This window comes from Dipteris shenzhenensis, chromosome 5 (genome assembly GCF_047967505.1).
Source record: "Dipteris shenzhenensis isolate YYH24624 ecotype China chromosome 5, Dip_SZ_1.0, whole genome shotgun sequence".
Taxonomy (NCBI): domain Eukaryota; kingdom Viridiplantae; phylum Streptophyta; class Polypodiopsida; order Gleicheniales; family Dipteridaceae; genus Dipteris; species Dipteris shenzhenensis.
In genome coordinates this window covers 20,819,858-20,833,760 of record NC_141600.1, presented here as the reverse complement: position 1 = coordinate 20,833,760, position 13,903 = coordinate 20,819,858, and the positions used below count along the sequence as shown (strand labels likewise).

General features: G+C 43.0%; 1 protein-coding gene across 1 annotated transcript in view; it reads right to left on the bottom strand.

Annotated features, from left to right (window-relative positions):
• LOC147901734 (uncharacterized) overlaps positions 1 to 13,442 on the bottom strand; it is a 90,338-nt gene extending 76,896 nt beyond the window's left edge. The window contains exons 1-10 of the mRNA XM_087374744.1: positions 12,961 to 13,442; positions 6,974 to 7,042; positions 6,712 to 6,843; positions 6,458 to 6,569; positions 3,934 to 3,979; positions 3,771 to 3,842; positions 3,305 to 3,367; positions 2,616 to 2,770; positions 2,385 to 2,449; positions 1,979 to 2,129 (exon numbers count right to left, since the gene is read on the bottom strand). Coding sequence (XP_087230870.1) covers positions 1,979 to 2,129; positions 2,385 to 2,449; positions 2,616 to 2,770; positions 3,305 to 3,367; positions 3,771 to 3,842; positions 3,934 to 3,979; positions 6,458 to 6,569; positions 6,712 to 6,843; positions 6,974 to 7,042; positions 12,961 to 13,354 — 1,259 coding nt within the window. The 5' untranslated portion in view covers positions 13,355 to 13,442. The remainder of the gene's footprint in view (positions 1 to 1,978; positions 2,130 to 2,384; positions 2,450 to 2,615; positions 2,771 to 3,304; positions 3,368 to 3,770; positions 3,843 to 3,933; positions 3,980 to 6,457; positions 6,570 to 6,711; positions 6,844 to 6,973; positions 7,043 to 12,960) is intronic.
• Between the last annotated feature and the right edge of the window lie 461 nt (positions 13,443 to 13,903).

Here is a 13,903-nt window from a genome sequence, read left to right as displayed (position 1 = left end):
AGACCAATAGCAGAGGATCCACCAGAAGTGAATGAGCTGGAGGAGGTCCTTCAGCCAAAGCAGATTGTGTACCATATTGTACGCAAAGGCCCTCAGGGCAAGGAATTTTACAAGTATCTTGTGAAATTCAAGAATTATTCGGCATTGGATGCCAAGTGGATGGATGAGAACATGTTGTCCGATCATCCACAACTTTTGGATGCTTACAAGGAAGCTTTTCAGTTTAGGTCAACTAAATAGAACCCGAGGGGATGTCACCACAATGTAAATATCCTAAGTCAAAGTACAGTTGACCATTTATTTGTTTATAATTAAGGAATTTTCCATCTAGGTTAATTATGGTCAAAAGAGTTCTTTTAATGGTCAAAGAATTGACTACGGTCAAAGACACTTGACTCTGGTCAAGTAAGCCGGATTTCAGCGTGGTTTATTACCAAGAGGATTAACTGCAGTTAACCAGAGAACCACAAAGCTGACTACGGTCATAGAGTGTTGACTTCGGTCAACGAGACTTGGCATGCGCCAAGAGGGTTAACTACAGTTAACCAAATTGTGCCAACTTCGATTGGAGAGACTTGGCGATAATTAAGGCGCCTCGACCATTGGTCAAAGCCCCCTTAATTATGATCAAGAGCGTTGACTCCAATCAACCAAAGAATATATATATATATTTGTTATGTGTGCACATGTGTTAAGTGGAGACGCCCACCATGACTAGGATTAGTCCACAGTTTGGTATTTGCATGCAAAGCGCTAATAATTAATGGGTACCATGGTGGTGCGCTTTAATTAATTGTTGCAGGTACTAAGAAGGGTTTAGTTTCCAAGCACTAAGGAGCTTAGCAAACGACCAGAAGATGTTCGTGTGACGAAGGAAAATCGAAGACCCTATAGATTGCCCTTTGTGGCATGTAATAGGAACTAGTGTAGATTTTTGACAAGTGGCATGTTGCCATTTTGGAATGAGCTTAAAGCTCTTGTGAAAGTGATTCATGTTTGAAATTTGTAACACAGCAGCAGCTCTATGCTGAACTATTGTATTCATTCTTCTCTCAAGTAATAAAATCCTTCGGGGAGGGTCCAGCCCGACGATTTTGTCCTGGGCCCTGGTGTGTTTGTAGAGAGAGAGAGAGAGAGAGAGAGAGTGTGTTTGCAGTAAATTTTGTCTACGAGAGAGAGAGAGAGAGAGAGAGAGTGTTTGCAGTAAATTTTGTCTACGAGATTTTGGGGAGGATTGCAGTTACATACCTGCTATGACCAGATATGAGATCTCTTTTCATACTATGGTTGTCATCCCTTGTTACAGCTTGCTAGCAAATTTGATGGAAGATTTCTTTTGGGCCGGGTGGACTGCAACAAATGTCACTTTTACTTAGTTAATGTCTAGTTTAGTCTGCCATTACATGGCTACATGTAAACTAGGTTATGAAGTTAGGGTTGCTAGTCTAGGTTGTGACGTTAGGGTTAAACTAGGATGTTGTAGCCTGGTTTAGCTACATTAGGGTTAAACTAGGATGTTGTAGCCTGGTTTAGCTACATGTGGAGATAAGGCTGCTGGACTAGCAGACACCACCATTCAGGATAAGCATGAGCTTCAAGCATCTGGCAACAAGTCTGGTTATTGACACTGACCAGAGGTCAAGAAGATAAAGCTGGTCAGGGCATAGTAAATCAACAACAGACCATCAACTCCTTCAGTATAGCAGAAAATTTTAACTCAACCCTTGCATGGACTGAAAGGACCAGAACCAGATCAGCCATTCCAGGCTAATTCAGGCTAATGTAGAGCAATAAGCAAGCTGGTGCCTTATCCCCACCATCAAACACGCAAGTTTGTTAATGTGACTCCATGTGTGCAATATCAGGGATTAAAAAATCAATTCTCATACCTTGTCTTAACATCTAGCTACAATGATCACAAACATCTTCAAACCCAAGAGAAATTTCCTAGTAGCAAGATTTACATAGAGACACTTACCTGAAAGGACCCTTAGGATCTCTTAGGGGGATCTCTATTACGTCCAAGGCCTCAAAGAAGCAGGGTCCTTCCCACCATGAGCATACACTTTTTGACATTCTTTCTTTCATGTTGATCCCAAACAGTCCAGAGATGGGAAGAAAGTGCACATCTGCAATAGGAAAAAATACTTAAGCACCAGCCCACTTGATCCTCATAAACTGGGGCCCATATGCGTGACAGCCCTGCAGAGATAAATCTTGCATTCACTGCTTCTAAGGAAGAAAACTACAGGCCTCTTGCATAGTTCGACATTAAGGGAGGGACCATTCTTATGCTATAAAAGAGAACTTTCAATGACCATTGCATGCAGCACTTAGAAATGATTTACAAAGTAAATTTTGTTTTTCACATCCATGGTGAGTACCTTTCTTAACATTGTAGCCGCACGATCTCAAGAAAGGGACCAATTTTCTTTCGATTTCATCAAACCTGCATAACAAGAAACCAACTTTTAGCTAGAGTCTTAAATGATATGGCATGCTTTGACCTACTTGTGGTTTTTGGTCACACCAAAAAATGATAAGGCAGGCATTAATTTGTTTTTGGTTTTCAGTCACACTAATGACAGGATAACGAAAAGGTGATCTCCCCTTACCTTTCCTTTGACCATTCAACCGAAGGTTCATCCATCTTATTAACCACCACTAGTAGTTTGGCCACTCCTAAAGTTTTTGCCAGTTGAGCATGTTCTCTAGTCTGGCCTCCTCTCTCAAACCCAGTCTCAAATTCACCTTTTCTTGCAGAAATCACCTGCCAATGGGAGTAAATCATACATAAATTCTTGACCTTGCAGCATAGGGGAGAGCACACATCAAGAACGACTGTTCAAGAAAAAATTTGGACTTGCCCATTGCTTTACCACGCCTCTCTCTCTCTCTCTCTCTCTGTCTCTCTCTCTCTCTCTATCTCTCTAGAGAGAGAGAGAGCACATCAAGAACGAACGTTCAAGAAAAATTTTGGACTTGCCCATTGCTTTACCACGCCTCTCTCTCTCTCTCTCTCTATCTATCTAGCTATATATATATATATATCACACACACACACACACATGTATACATATATAGAGAGAGAGAGATGAATGCAGTAACATGCCCAAACACAACACATGATGCAGTTTCAAGGTCATGACAGCTATTCACAAGGTTTTCATATACCTGAAGAAAGCATGCAACAATTTTCAATATATAGGATGCATCCAAATGAAAGAGATTCTATGATATTCCATTATCAAGTAAGACTAAAGGAAACCGCTATCCTGCCCAAATCAAGGCACCCAGAATTTACCAGAACCCCAACGTCTGCCTGAGAGGCTCCACTTATCATATTTGGTACGTAGTTTTTGTGACCCTGAGAGCATAAACCAAAAAATTACCATAAACATGGAAAAGCAAACTTTTTACCTGAAAAAGTGGCATAAATGCAGCTTAAACATACAGCAACCACCCCATAAGAATAAAATAACACAATAAAAGTCTGCATCAAGGTAAATCGATAATGCCTGCAGAGGGGAACATTCGACCTTTGATTGTGCTTAATCATCTCACCACAATACCATCATGTTCTTTGTTACATTTTTCAGAATGGAATCAAAAATGATGATGTGGGTAAATGATTATAACAAATCAAAAGGAAACAATCTGAACCAGGTGCACTGTCATACTGAACCCTGTTGTTACACAGAGAAGATTTCACATATATCCTATGATCCAGCATGTGAATGAATTCAGGTTACAGAAGTAATTGGTCTTACAGGAGCATCCAGAATTGTGAATCGCCTTTTTCCTGTTTCAAAATGTGCCCTGCCTACTTCAACAGTCTTGCCCTGATTGGCACAAGTCAAAGAACCCATCAACATATAACCGGAACCCAAACTGTACTGAAAAAAATTTGACCTGCACTTGAACTGTACATACCTTAGCCCGTTCTTCTTCATTTGTATCCATAATGTATGCCATATACCTAGCAAATCAAGCCTTGGTTACAATATTGGGTGAGTTAAGAGCTCTTGGAGTTTAACGACATCATTTCAATGCGTTTAAATGAGGAAGGTCGGGCTATAGCAATAATTCCGGAAGGAGAACTAGCATCTGCAGTAAATAATGAAGAGAAGGCAACGAACCAGAATAGCAAGAATAAACTTGTGTGTGAAAGTACTGTAGAAAAGAAGGTCACTTGGCGAAGTTTTGCTACAAGACGGCCTACGATGCACAGTTCAGGGAAATGAAGGCATTCTTCATAGAAGAAGCACCGACAGGGAAAAAACTTGAAGGTTTAGTGGATGCAGACGAGTCTCTGAATGATGAAGGTTACACTTTATAATATTTTCAAATGATATCCAGTTTTCTCAGTCGGACTTCCCTGTGTAGGTGGTTGAGTCTTCCTCCCTGGCCTTGTGAAGCTGGTTAGATTACAGATTTTTAACCTTTGTCCAGTGTGGATAGCTTGAAAGATTTCTTTGTGGTTATCTGGCCCTGTGTAGTGGTATCTTTAACACTGTTGGTGATGCTTTGCTCTATGTGAGTAGCTCAGCAGCAAAATGTTTTGTTCGCCTAGCTTGGGGGGCGGGGGGGGGGGGGGGGGGATTGTTAGGGAGTAACCCTCGTATGGGAACCTTAGGAGATAAGAGCTGGGCATGCAGCCCCCACATGCCAACACCTTTGTATGCAGGGACGTGGAAGACCAATTAAATCTCGGAGGTTTCGCATTTTGTGTGTGATGGCGGTGAGGCGGTGCTTTCCTGCTCTGTGTGTGTGTGTTGTGTGTGTGTGTGTGCGTGTGTGTGTGTGTGTGTGTTTGTTATATGCAGTGTTCTTTAATGAGTCTTTAATGAGAGTCAATGTGAGCAGCCACAAGCATGCTAGTCATATTTTTAGTGAGTCGGCTTGTGCAACTTTGTTGGTAGATGGTTGCTAGGTAGTCTAGCATTCAGAATATAGTCTGTCAGAAAGCTTTTGTAATTGAGCAACAAGCCCTGTAGGGATCCGCTCTATTTTGGGTTAAATATTATAGTGTGCTTTTTGCATTCTACTTGGTCGAATCTATACTCGGTAGTTACTCGTGGTGCTGATATAGTTTGCGAGAGGGAATGATTGGTCTGTGTGTTAGAATTTCAGTTCCAATTATCCAACAAGAAGTCCCAGACATCTAAAGCACACCTTGGTGCAGACCTACACACTGTAGGAGAGTACAAACCGATGCAATGGATGGAGCTTCGTCTGCAGTAAAGCTTTTGAGCAAATTTTTCAGGAGTGCTCAACCTAGAGCAGCCACTGAAGTCTGATAGGGGACACGCAGCAATCTAGGATGAGTCTACAGCAGAGTGATCAGCAAACCGAGCCTGCTCTTGGTGGCTTGGCCTCAGCATATGTGTACTGCTAGTGTTGTCACAGTTTAAGCAATACTTTTATACTTGGACATCACCTCTATTTATGAGATTTGTTTGGCTGAATATCTGTGTGTATTCTCTTCATATCTGAAGTTATCTCAAGTGTTCTCTCTGTAAGCACATGGAGTGAATTGGCATTCAAAGTTTTTGTTGTGAGATCTCAAGACTTTCTTTATTCCACTGCTTAAGGGTTGGCTGTAGACCCTCATGCTTGACACTTATAACTACAAAATGGTTGAAGAACCTACAGTAATCCAGGGCCTATGCCATATGTAGGTGAAACCTCTGCAACAAAAATTGCTGGTGATACACAAAGGTCCAAGCTGGCGCCACCCCCAAGTATGCATGATCCCTGGTCTTGTATTCAGTCTCAAGCCCACAGTACACAAACACTTTTCTACAAAGAGATTGACACGCTAAAAGGTGTTTTAGTGGCCAAGTCCCACTCAGACAGATTATATACAATAGTTAGCCCAACCATCCTAGTTTTGAATCAAGGAGACACTGGTTAACTCATGACCCTCAAGTTCCATTAGCAAAACACAAAAGGAGACAAACCAGAGCTTTCCAAAGAGAATTGGTTGCTCGGAAATGGGAGCAGAATCCCAAAGATGCAAACAAAAACATGAACCAGACCAAAAGAAGATCACATCAAACATGAATCAGGCAAGAAAGTCACATCGCACATGAATCATGAGTATAAACTCAATAAATCCTAATCAATCTGCTGCCCTACAGTCCTGGAATGCTCCAAGCAAAACATGATACAACATATGCACAAGCATTATGGAAACATATCCAGGTTCCTAATTCCTATAGAACAACCCATGTGACTATGCCAATGATCTTGTGGATTCTATTTCAGACTACTGCCCACGCATACATAGCATTTTACCTATCATTCAGAAATAGTTCCCCATTACATTTAACATATCATTCAGTTATAGTTCCCACTTACAATGAACCACACAGTAACTTTGAAAATCTGCATGGTTAAGTTCCAAATACGTTTTCTTAAACATACGTTCCATAATTATCACTACCATACTCACCAACTTTCTCGATTCTTCTCTTTAGCCTCCCTCTCGTACTTCTGTATCGTCCGCTCATCTACCATGTTTGTCAGGTACAATATTTGACCCCCTATAGTAGACTTACCAGCATCTGAAAATCATGTGCATGAAAACAAAAATTACTTAATAGCAACCCTTATAGCACATTATGAAAACTAAGAAATTGAAAGTCTATTAAGTTGAGCTCCTAACTAAATGATGGGGATGATTACAAGACCAAGACCAAAACTTACCAACATGCCCAATAAAAACCACATTCAAGTGCTGCTTCCTATCCAATTCCTCTCCCAAGGGCTCATTGTCCCTAGATTCATCAAGTTTGTCACTCAGCTCGTCCTCATCATTAGAATTTTCTTGTCTGACAACTGGAGTCACATGTAAACAATATGGCAATGTGATAAGTGCACAGCGCCAACCAAAAGTCATATAAATGCTGCTTCATGTCAGTACCACAACATTCAATGAAAATACAAAATTCCATGAGCTTATACATACTGCCACCCATGTGTGCTGCCTCGCTCAAATTCAAAGAGTTTAAACTTGTGGCAGCCTCTTCAATGTGATCTGCATCAGCAGCCAATTCACCATCAAAAAAGAAAGCATACACTTGTATGGCACTTTCTTTAATAAAAAGCCATGGACAGCCAACAAGCACTAGGCAGGCCCAGGCCCCATTCCAAAAAAGGACAATAGCAACAAGGTTGAAGGAAAGTGGGACTGCCACACAGGCAGCCTTAGCCAACACTGCAGGTCGAGCAGCAGAGTTAGGTCCACCAAACCAACCCTACCACATTATCAGCCACAAAGCAAGAGACACACAGCAACATCAACTTGCAAGGAGTAAGCCTACCATTGACCAAGAAGGGTCTTTATCCCCGGTGTGTGTTCTTTTTTTTGGGTTTGTTTGGGGGGGAGGGGGGGGTCACGAAGGATGAGTAGGATGGTTTCATCAACTAGTACACAACTTCCATTCAACAAGTTTGGATGGCAAATGCAACACCATGGACCAAGTGGCTGGGCAAATGGTGATGACTTGGCAACAACACATAAGTAGCCCTATCACATCAACAATCAATGCTAGCAAGCAATACAATGATATGGACTCAATATTACTAATATACCATCTGACAAAAGTCCAGGTGGTAAGGGACCAACTCGCGGCAGTTGGTCGGAAGGTAGATTCAAGTCAACCGGCATTGTTGATTTTACACAAGCTGCCTCAAAGTTTTAAGAGTTTCGTGACTACAGTCACTGCAGGACAGAGGACCAAGCCTCTCACCTTCAAGGAGCTTGGGCCTTTACTATTGCAGGAAGAGGCTTCGGAAAATTTGTTTACTCAATCGGACGAGAAGGATCTCGTGGCAAGGGACAAACCCAACAAGGGTAAGTTCAAAGACTGCAAGAACAAAAGCAAGACCAAGGATGCAGAGAAAAAGAGGTAGATGAAGTGCTTCTACTATGAGAAGCTTGGTCATTCTGCTAAAGAGTGCTGCAAGAAGAAGGCGGACCTCAAGAAGGAGTCCAAGTCCAAGGAGGAGCCAAAGACCGAATCGGCAAACGTCACAACCGGCATCATCCTTATCAGCAAGGATGTGATATTTGAGGAGACCGATCCACAACCTGCAGAAGAGGTTCCAGAACTTCCGCACCCAAGGTCACCATCCGAGAGGTGGAGCCAAATGAAGACCCTGAGGAGGAGGAGGAGGAGAAGCATGCCATTTCAGAGCCAGCTCCCAAGTCAACTCCATCAAAAGCACCTCCATCTGAGAAGAAGCTACCTCAATGGTATTTGAAGACGTTAGCAAACTCACGGGTCACAGACATTCCCGAGAGCAGTTTCAGAGTGCGGCAGTCTCAACGAAACATGAAGACTCCCTCCATGAACTTCGCTTTGGTAGCTCAGCTTGCGGAGCCCCGTTCCTTCCAGGAGGCGAAGGATATTCCAGAATGGCAGGAAGCCATGCAAGCAGAGATGGATGCCATTTTGAAAAATGACACCTGGGATTTAGTTCCTAAACCAACCAAGACATCAACAACCAACAGCAGGCCAAAAGGCCCTGCATATGGGGCCTTATATAGGCCAAAGGTTGGCCTAGAAAATCGACCAAAAGGCAGTCATCTAGGCCCTTCTAGGGGTCGGTTTTACAGACTGGACCATCTAGAAAAGTCAGCCAGATCTAGGGGCTCCATAGCCTCCTATAAAAGGGGCTCCATTCCTCCACTATTCTCTATCACCTGCACAGATAGCCTTGCACGGGCAAGCACGCAGAGGGAGAGGAATAGGCTTAGCAGTACACAGCATCACAGAGCTGTTAGTACATGCTCATCCTTTGAGCTTTTGTCTCCCCAGTGCCCACGATTGTGGAAGAATATATGAGTTTTGAATATCTCTTTCTCCGTCTCTCTGAGTGTTGTATGCGCTAGATCGGGAGTGAGGTGTGAGTGATTCTATCCTCTATTTCCAACACTTTCCGTTGAATCAGCCTATGCAGGTACTCTTCTAGATGAAGAAGAACCTGATACTTTCGAAGAAGCCAAGGATAATGTCCACTGGATGCATGCAATGCACAATGAATTGCAGTCCATTGAGAAAAATCAGACTTGGGATGTTGTGGATTTGCACCAAGGAAACATGCCATCGGTACCAAATGGGTTTTCAAAGTGAAAAGGAAGTCAAATGGGTCCATTGATAGGTACAAGGCACGGCTGGTTGCCAAAGGATATGCTCAGAAAAAGGGCATAGATTATGAGGAGACTTTCGCTCCTACATCCCGGATAACAACTATCAGATCAGTTATTACAATGGCTGCAACTTTTGTTTGGAATGTTCATCAATTGGACATAAAAACAGCTTTCCTTAATGGGGACTTGCAGGAAGAGGTTTATATCAAACAACCTCCTAGCTTTGAACTTTCGAGCAATGCACATCAAGTTTGCAAGCTGATTAAAGCTTTATATGGGCTGAAACAGCCCCACATGCACGGTATGCCAAGATTGATGCCTTCCTGGCCAGCAAGGGGTTGCATGATAGTCCAACTGAGAGCACCCTCTACATCAAAAAGGATGGGGGGGATACTTTAGTCATCATTCTTTATGTAGATGACATGCTGCTCACTAAGTCAAATGAGGAAATAATTGCAGATTTCAAGCCTGAATTGAAAGCTGAATTTCACATGACAGATTTGGGCATGTTAAATTTCTATTTGGGCATGTAAAACGCATCTTTCGTTACTTGCAAGGCACAAAGTCTTATGGCTTGATGTTTCCCGAGGGAGTGACTTGCAAATGCATGCTTGCAATCACTCAGATTGGGTTGGAGACTATGACACTAGGCAGTCCACAAGTGGTAATTGCTTCTTTTTGGGCAAAGCTCGCATTTCTTGTTAAATTTCTATTTGGGGATCCAGTTCATACAAGACAAGCGTGGCATCATTATGTCTCAATCCAACTGTGCAAAATAGATTCAACACGCAAGATTGTAAGCCTATAGCCACTCCAGGGCTGAAGCTTACTATGCATGATGCAGGTGAATCAGTGGATGCCACACTTTACAGCCAGGCTGTTGGGTGCCTCATTTATTTGTGCAATACACGACCTGATATTTAGTATGCAGTATCTCAGGTGAGCAGGTATATGCACAGCCCAAAGACAACACATTGGCAGACTGTAAAACGCATCTTTCGTTACTTGCAAGGCACAAAGTCCTATGGCTTGATGTTTACCAGGGGGTGACTTGCAGATGCATGCTTACTTCGTGCATGAAGCAAGAGGCTTGGTCATTGACAAATTCAATTGGGCACCCAAATCTGCATATGATATTTTATTTGACCACATAGTCACTTCCTAGTGATGATTTTGCATCAACAGGCAATAAGAATGATTCTATCACTCCCAATATCTCTGCACACAAGCGTACGATGCAATTTTTGCGGCAACTTTTCACCAACCTACAGAACAGTGGTCGCACAGCAAAAACAGGGTGCTTATCTGAGTGCCTGCAGGAAACTTCCGCCCGAAGCATATACTGCCCTCTCGCCACACCGCGAAAAGCGTCCCAATCTGAGACACTGCACTCTTGCACTTTCGGGCTGTGCTATGTGCAAAGATTTGCTCCCAAACTCGAAAAAAGAAAGCAACACTGATCCTCTTATAGATCGTGACTCCAATGGACGTCCACACTGTTTTAAGTGCAATAGATATACCAGCTTCTACTTTCCAAAATGTACAGACTTCAGAACTCCCAACTTGTCATGACTTGGTCTCATGAAAAGACCAGTTGGAGAGGTGAAGGGAGTCCCCTTTCCATCCCTTTTGACTTCTCCCAAATCTTCGGTAGCGTTCGTACTTTCCGCCTCTGTCTAAGGTCGATCCACCTTGGTGTTGATTGACTGCGAACCATCAATTACTTATGTCTAATGTTCATCCGGTCCTCTTCTGCATCATTTTCATTACAGACCTAGAGCACATTCACAAAAGTGGTCCATTGAGTAGTGTTTGACTCAATTGTTGTGAATAAGTTACCAGACATGGGTTGGGCTTTCCAAGTTTAAAGGTTAATCCACCCAACGGCATTCTCTTTGATGATTCTGAGATGTATTCTTTATCTTCTCAAGCAACAATTGTTCCTCTGCAAATTGCCGCCATGGTCTTTTCTTTCCCAGATCTCATTCTGCCAAATAAAATTTTCCCAATTACCATTGGATGTGACTGGTTATATAAAAAAGCTATAATTGACTTTTGCTCCAGGCAGCTGTATATCTATACCTATAGCCTCATTCATAAGCTAGAACATATTCATTTTACACATTTTTATTGATGATGGATAAGTTAGCTGCCAGGGCATAAGCAGTGAGCACCCTAAAAAGACAAATCCATGAAGCACAACAGCTGGCCACCAGTGGACAAAAATTCTTATAGAACATGCATGTCCAATACTGACAGAAAAGATGCCTTCATAGGATACATGCAACCTCACGAGTTAGTTATTTTTTATTGATGATTGATAACATGGGTTTTGGAGCATATGCCATATGCACACTTGAAAGATAAAATCCATGAAGCACAACCACTGATCACCCCTTTGGACAAAAACTCCTATAGAACTCACATGTCCACGAAGGAGAGTAATACAGCCAATCTTACAAATTCACAAATTTTTTTAAGCGATGAGCTCCAGGGCATGTCAACCCTCAAAAGATAAATCAATGAAGCACAATAGCTAGGCCACTAAATGGACGAGAATCCTTTTGGAACCCACATGCCCAATACGGTGACAGAAAAATATAGATATTGAGAACTTTTTTGGTCGATGATTGCCAATATAGCTTTGAAATATCTGCACCCTCAAAACATAATTTAATGAAGCATAATAGCTAGGCCACTAAATATAGCTTTTTTGGTCGATGATTGCCAATATAGCTTTGAAATATCCGCACCCTCAAAACATACTTCAATGAAGCACAATAGCTAGGCCACTAAATGGATGAAAACCGTCATGCCCGATACGGTGACAGAAAAATATACATATTGAGAATTTCTTGGTTGATGATTAAAGGTATCCACACCCTCAAACAGCTGGCCACCACTTGGACGAAAATCCTTCTCCACAGAGGAGACAGAAAATATCCGCTGGAATATATCGGATCTTACGAAGTGAGAATTTCATGCAAGTGTAATCTAATTCCTAGATAAAAGCACTTCGAGCTCTCTGCAACCTCGTCCACTCAAAATACCTTGAATTATTCATCGTGTATATCTTCAGGATTAGTTGCAGATCAGGATCTTTTTTCCAGAGCTTATCTTAGACCACTAGCTCCTATGCCCTCCCCGAAGCTAGCCTGACAAGAACCAATACTGAGCATAATCTCACCTGTCTAAAACGCAAATATGGCATCCAAACCGTCTCCCAACCAAAGGTAAATTCATGCCACCCCCAAGCCTAAGACTTAGTACTACCATAAGCAATAAGCCCTACCACAACGCGCAACCCACTTTCCACTTCAGGGGTACAATCAGTACCGCAAACCACAGTTGACTAGATCATCGCATAGGATGACTCAACTCCAAGGCATCTTACAAACTGAGGCCTCGAAACCGAAATGTGGAATCTAGTAACGCCAGAGAACTTGCCTTCTGACCTTCCTGCAAGTTAGGTCGCTGGACGTTGTTTTGTTGACAAAGCAGCTGGAATTGCTGTGGTGTCATGGCAGTGCGGTGTTCTTCATGTATCATGGGTTGGACATAATGAAGGCCGTTATTAGGGAGTCGAGTCAAGCGAAATGGCAACGATAAACCAAAAAAGGTAAAAAAACTACTTGGCCCAGCCAACTTAATGATGCTTCGCGTATATCAATTCATGCAGCGAGGGCATCAAGGATTCGCAAGCTTGCAAAGCGAGTCTACCTCACGATTACCACAGTATCCGATAAATCTCTTCCCTTGAATGACGCCATCCACAATTAAAAATGTATAAGGAAACTGACCTGTCGTTGAGCCATTCTCTGCCAGTTCTTTCTTGCTATCGACATGTCCATCTCGCAGCTCAGCATCTTCAGCATCGTTAGTCTCCTCGCTGAAGCCAGAGGACTCTGTTAATGCGTTGGGGGCTTTTTCATCATTCCAGGATCCTGGGGCTAGAGGGGCTGATCGGACAGGCGAGGCAGCTTCAGCAGGGGCCGGGGACTGGGGTCCCAAGCTCTCGTTCAAGGTGTTGGGGGGGAAGGAGGAGGGGACGAAGGGAGTGGCGGAAGGGTTGAAGGAAGCGGCAGAGGGGTTAAAGGTGAAGGAAGGGGCGTTGGCGTTGAGTCTAGAGGATGAGGAGGGGGGGGGGGCAGCTGGAGAAGGGGCAGCATCCTCCCATGAATCGGGCTCCGCCATAGCTGCTGCTGATCAGAGCTTGAAGTGCAGAGAAAAAGGCAAAGGCTGCAATGGTGGTGGTGGTGGAGAAGAAAGAAGAATTGAACTAAAGTGCCTTTACTAGGGAGTCAGCATAACATTGCCTTAAATTTTTGCACATTTTACAAAATTGAGAAAATGTTTTTGGCCTGCCTTGGTGGGCGAGCATTGGGGAAATTTTGAGAAGGCAGAAAATAGCTATTTTTTGAAATAAAAAATGGATGTTTATATGATTGGCTGGTTTTATTACGCTGCACGTGGCAAAAATGCAACGTTGAGTTTGGCAGAGATTGCATGCATTTATTCTTCCCTCGCTGCACTGGTTTTGTCTTGCCTCTATGATTTCGGGCTTTGTCTGCTGGAGCGTCATCGACAAATTCGACATTGTCCTACTGCTCTGTTTTGGTGCTGCGCTCCCGAACTACGGGCTAGGTTTTGCTAGAGAAATAGGAGTTGTTTCTGATTGGCTTTCTCCGCTGGCTAGGTTCTTCGCCTCTGGCACACGACTACGTCTGGCGTCTACTGGATTAT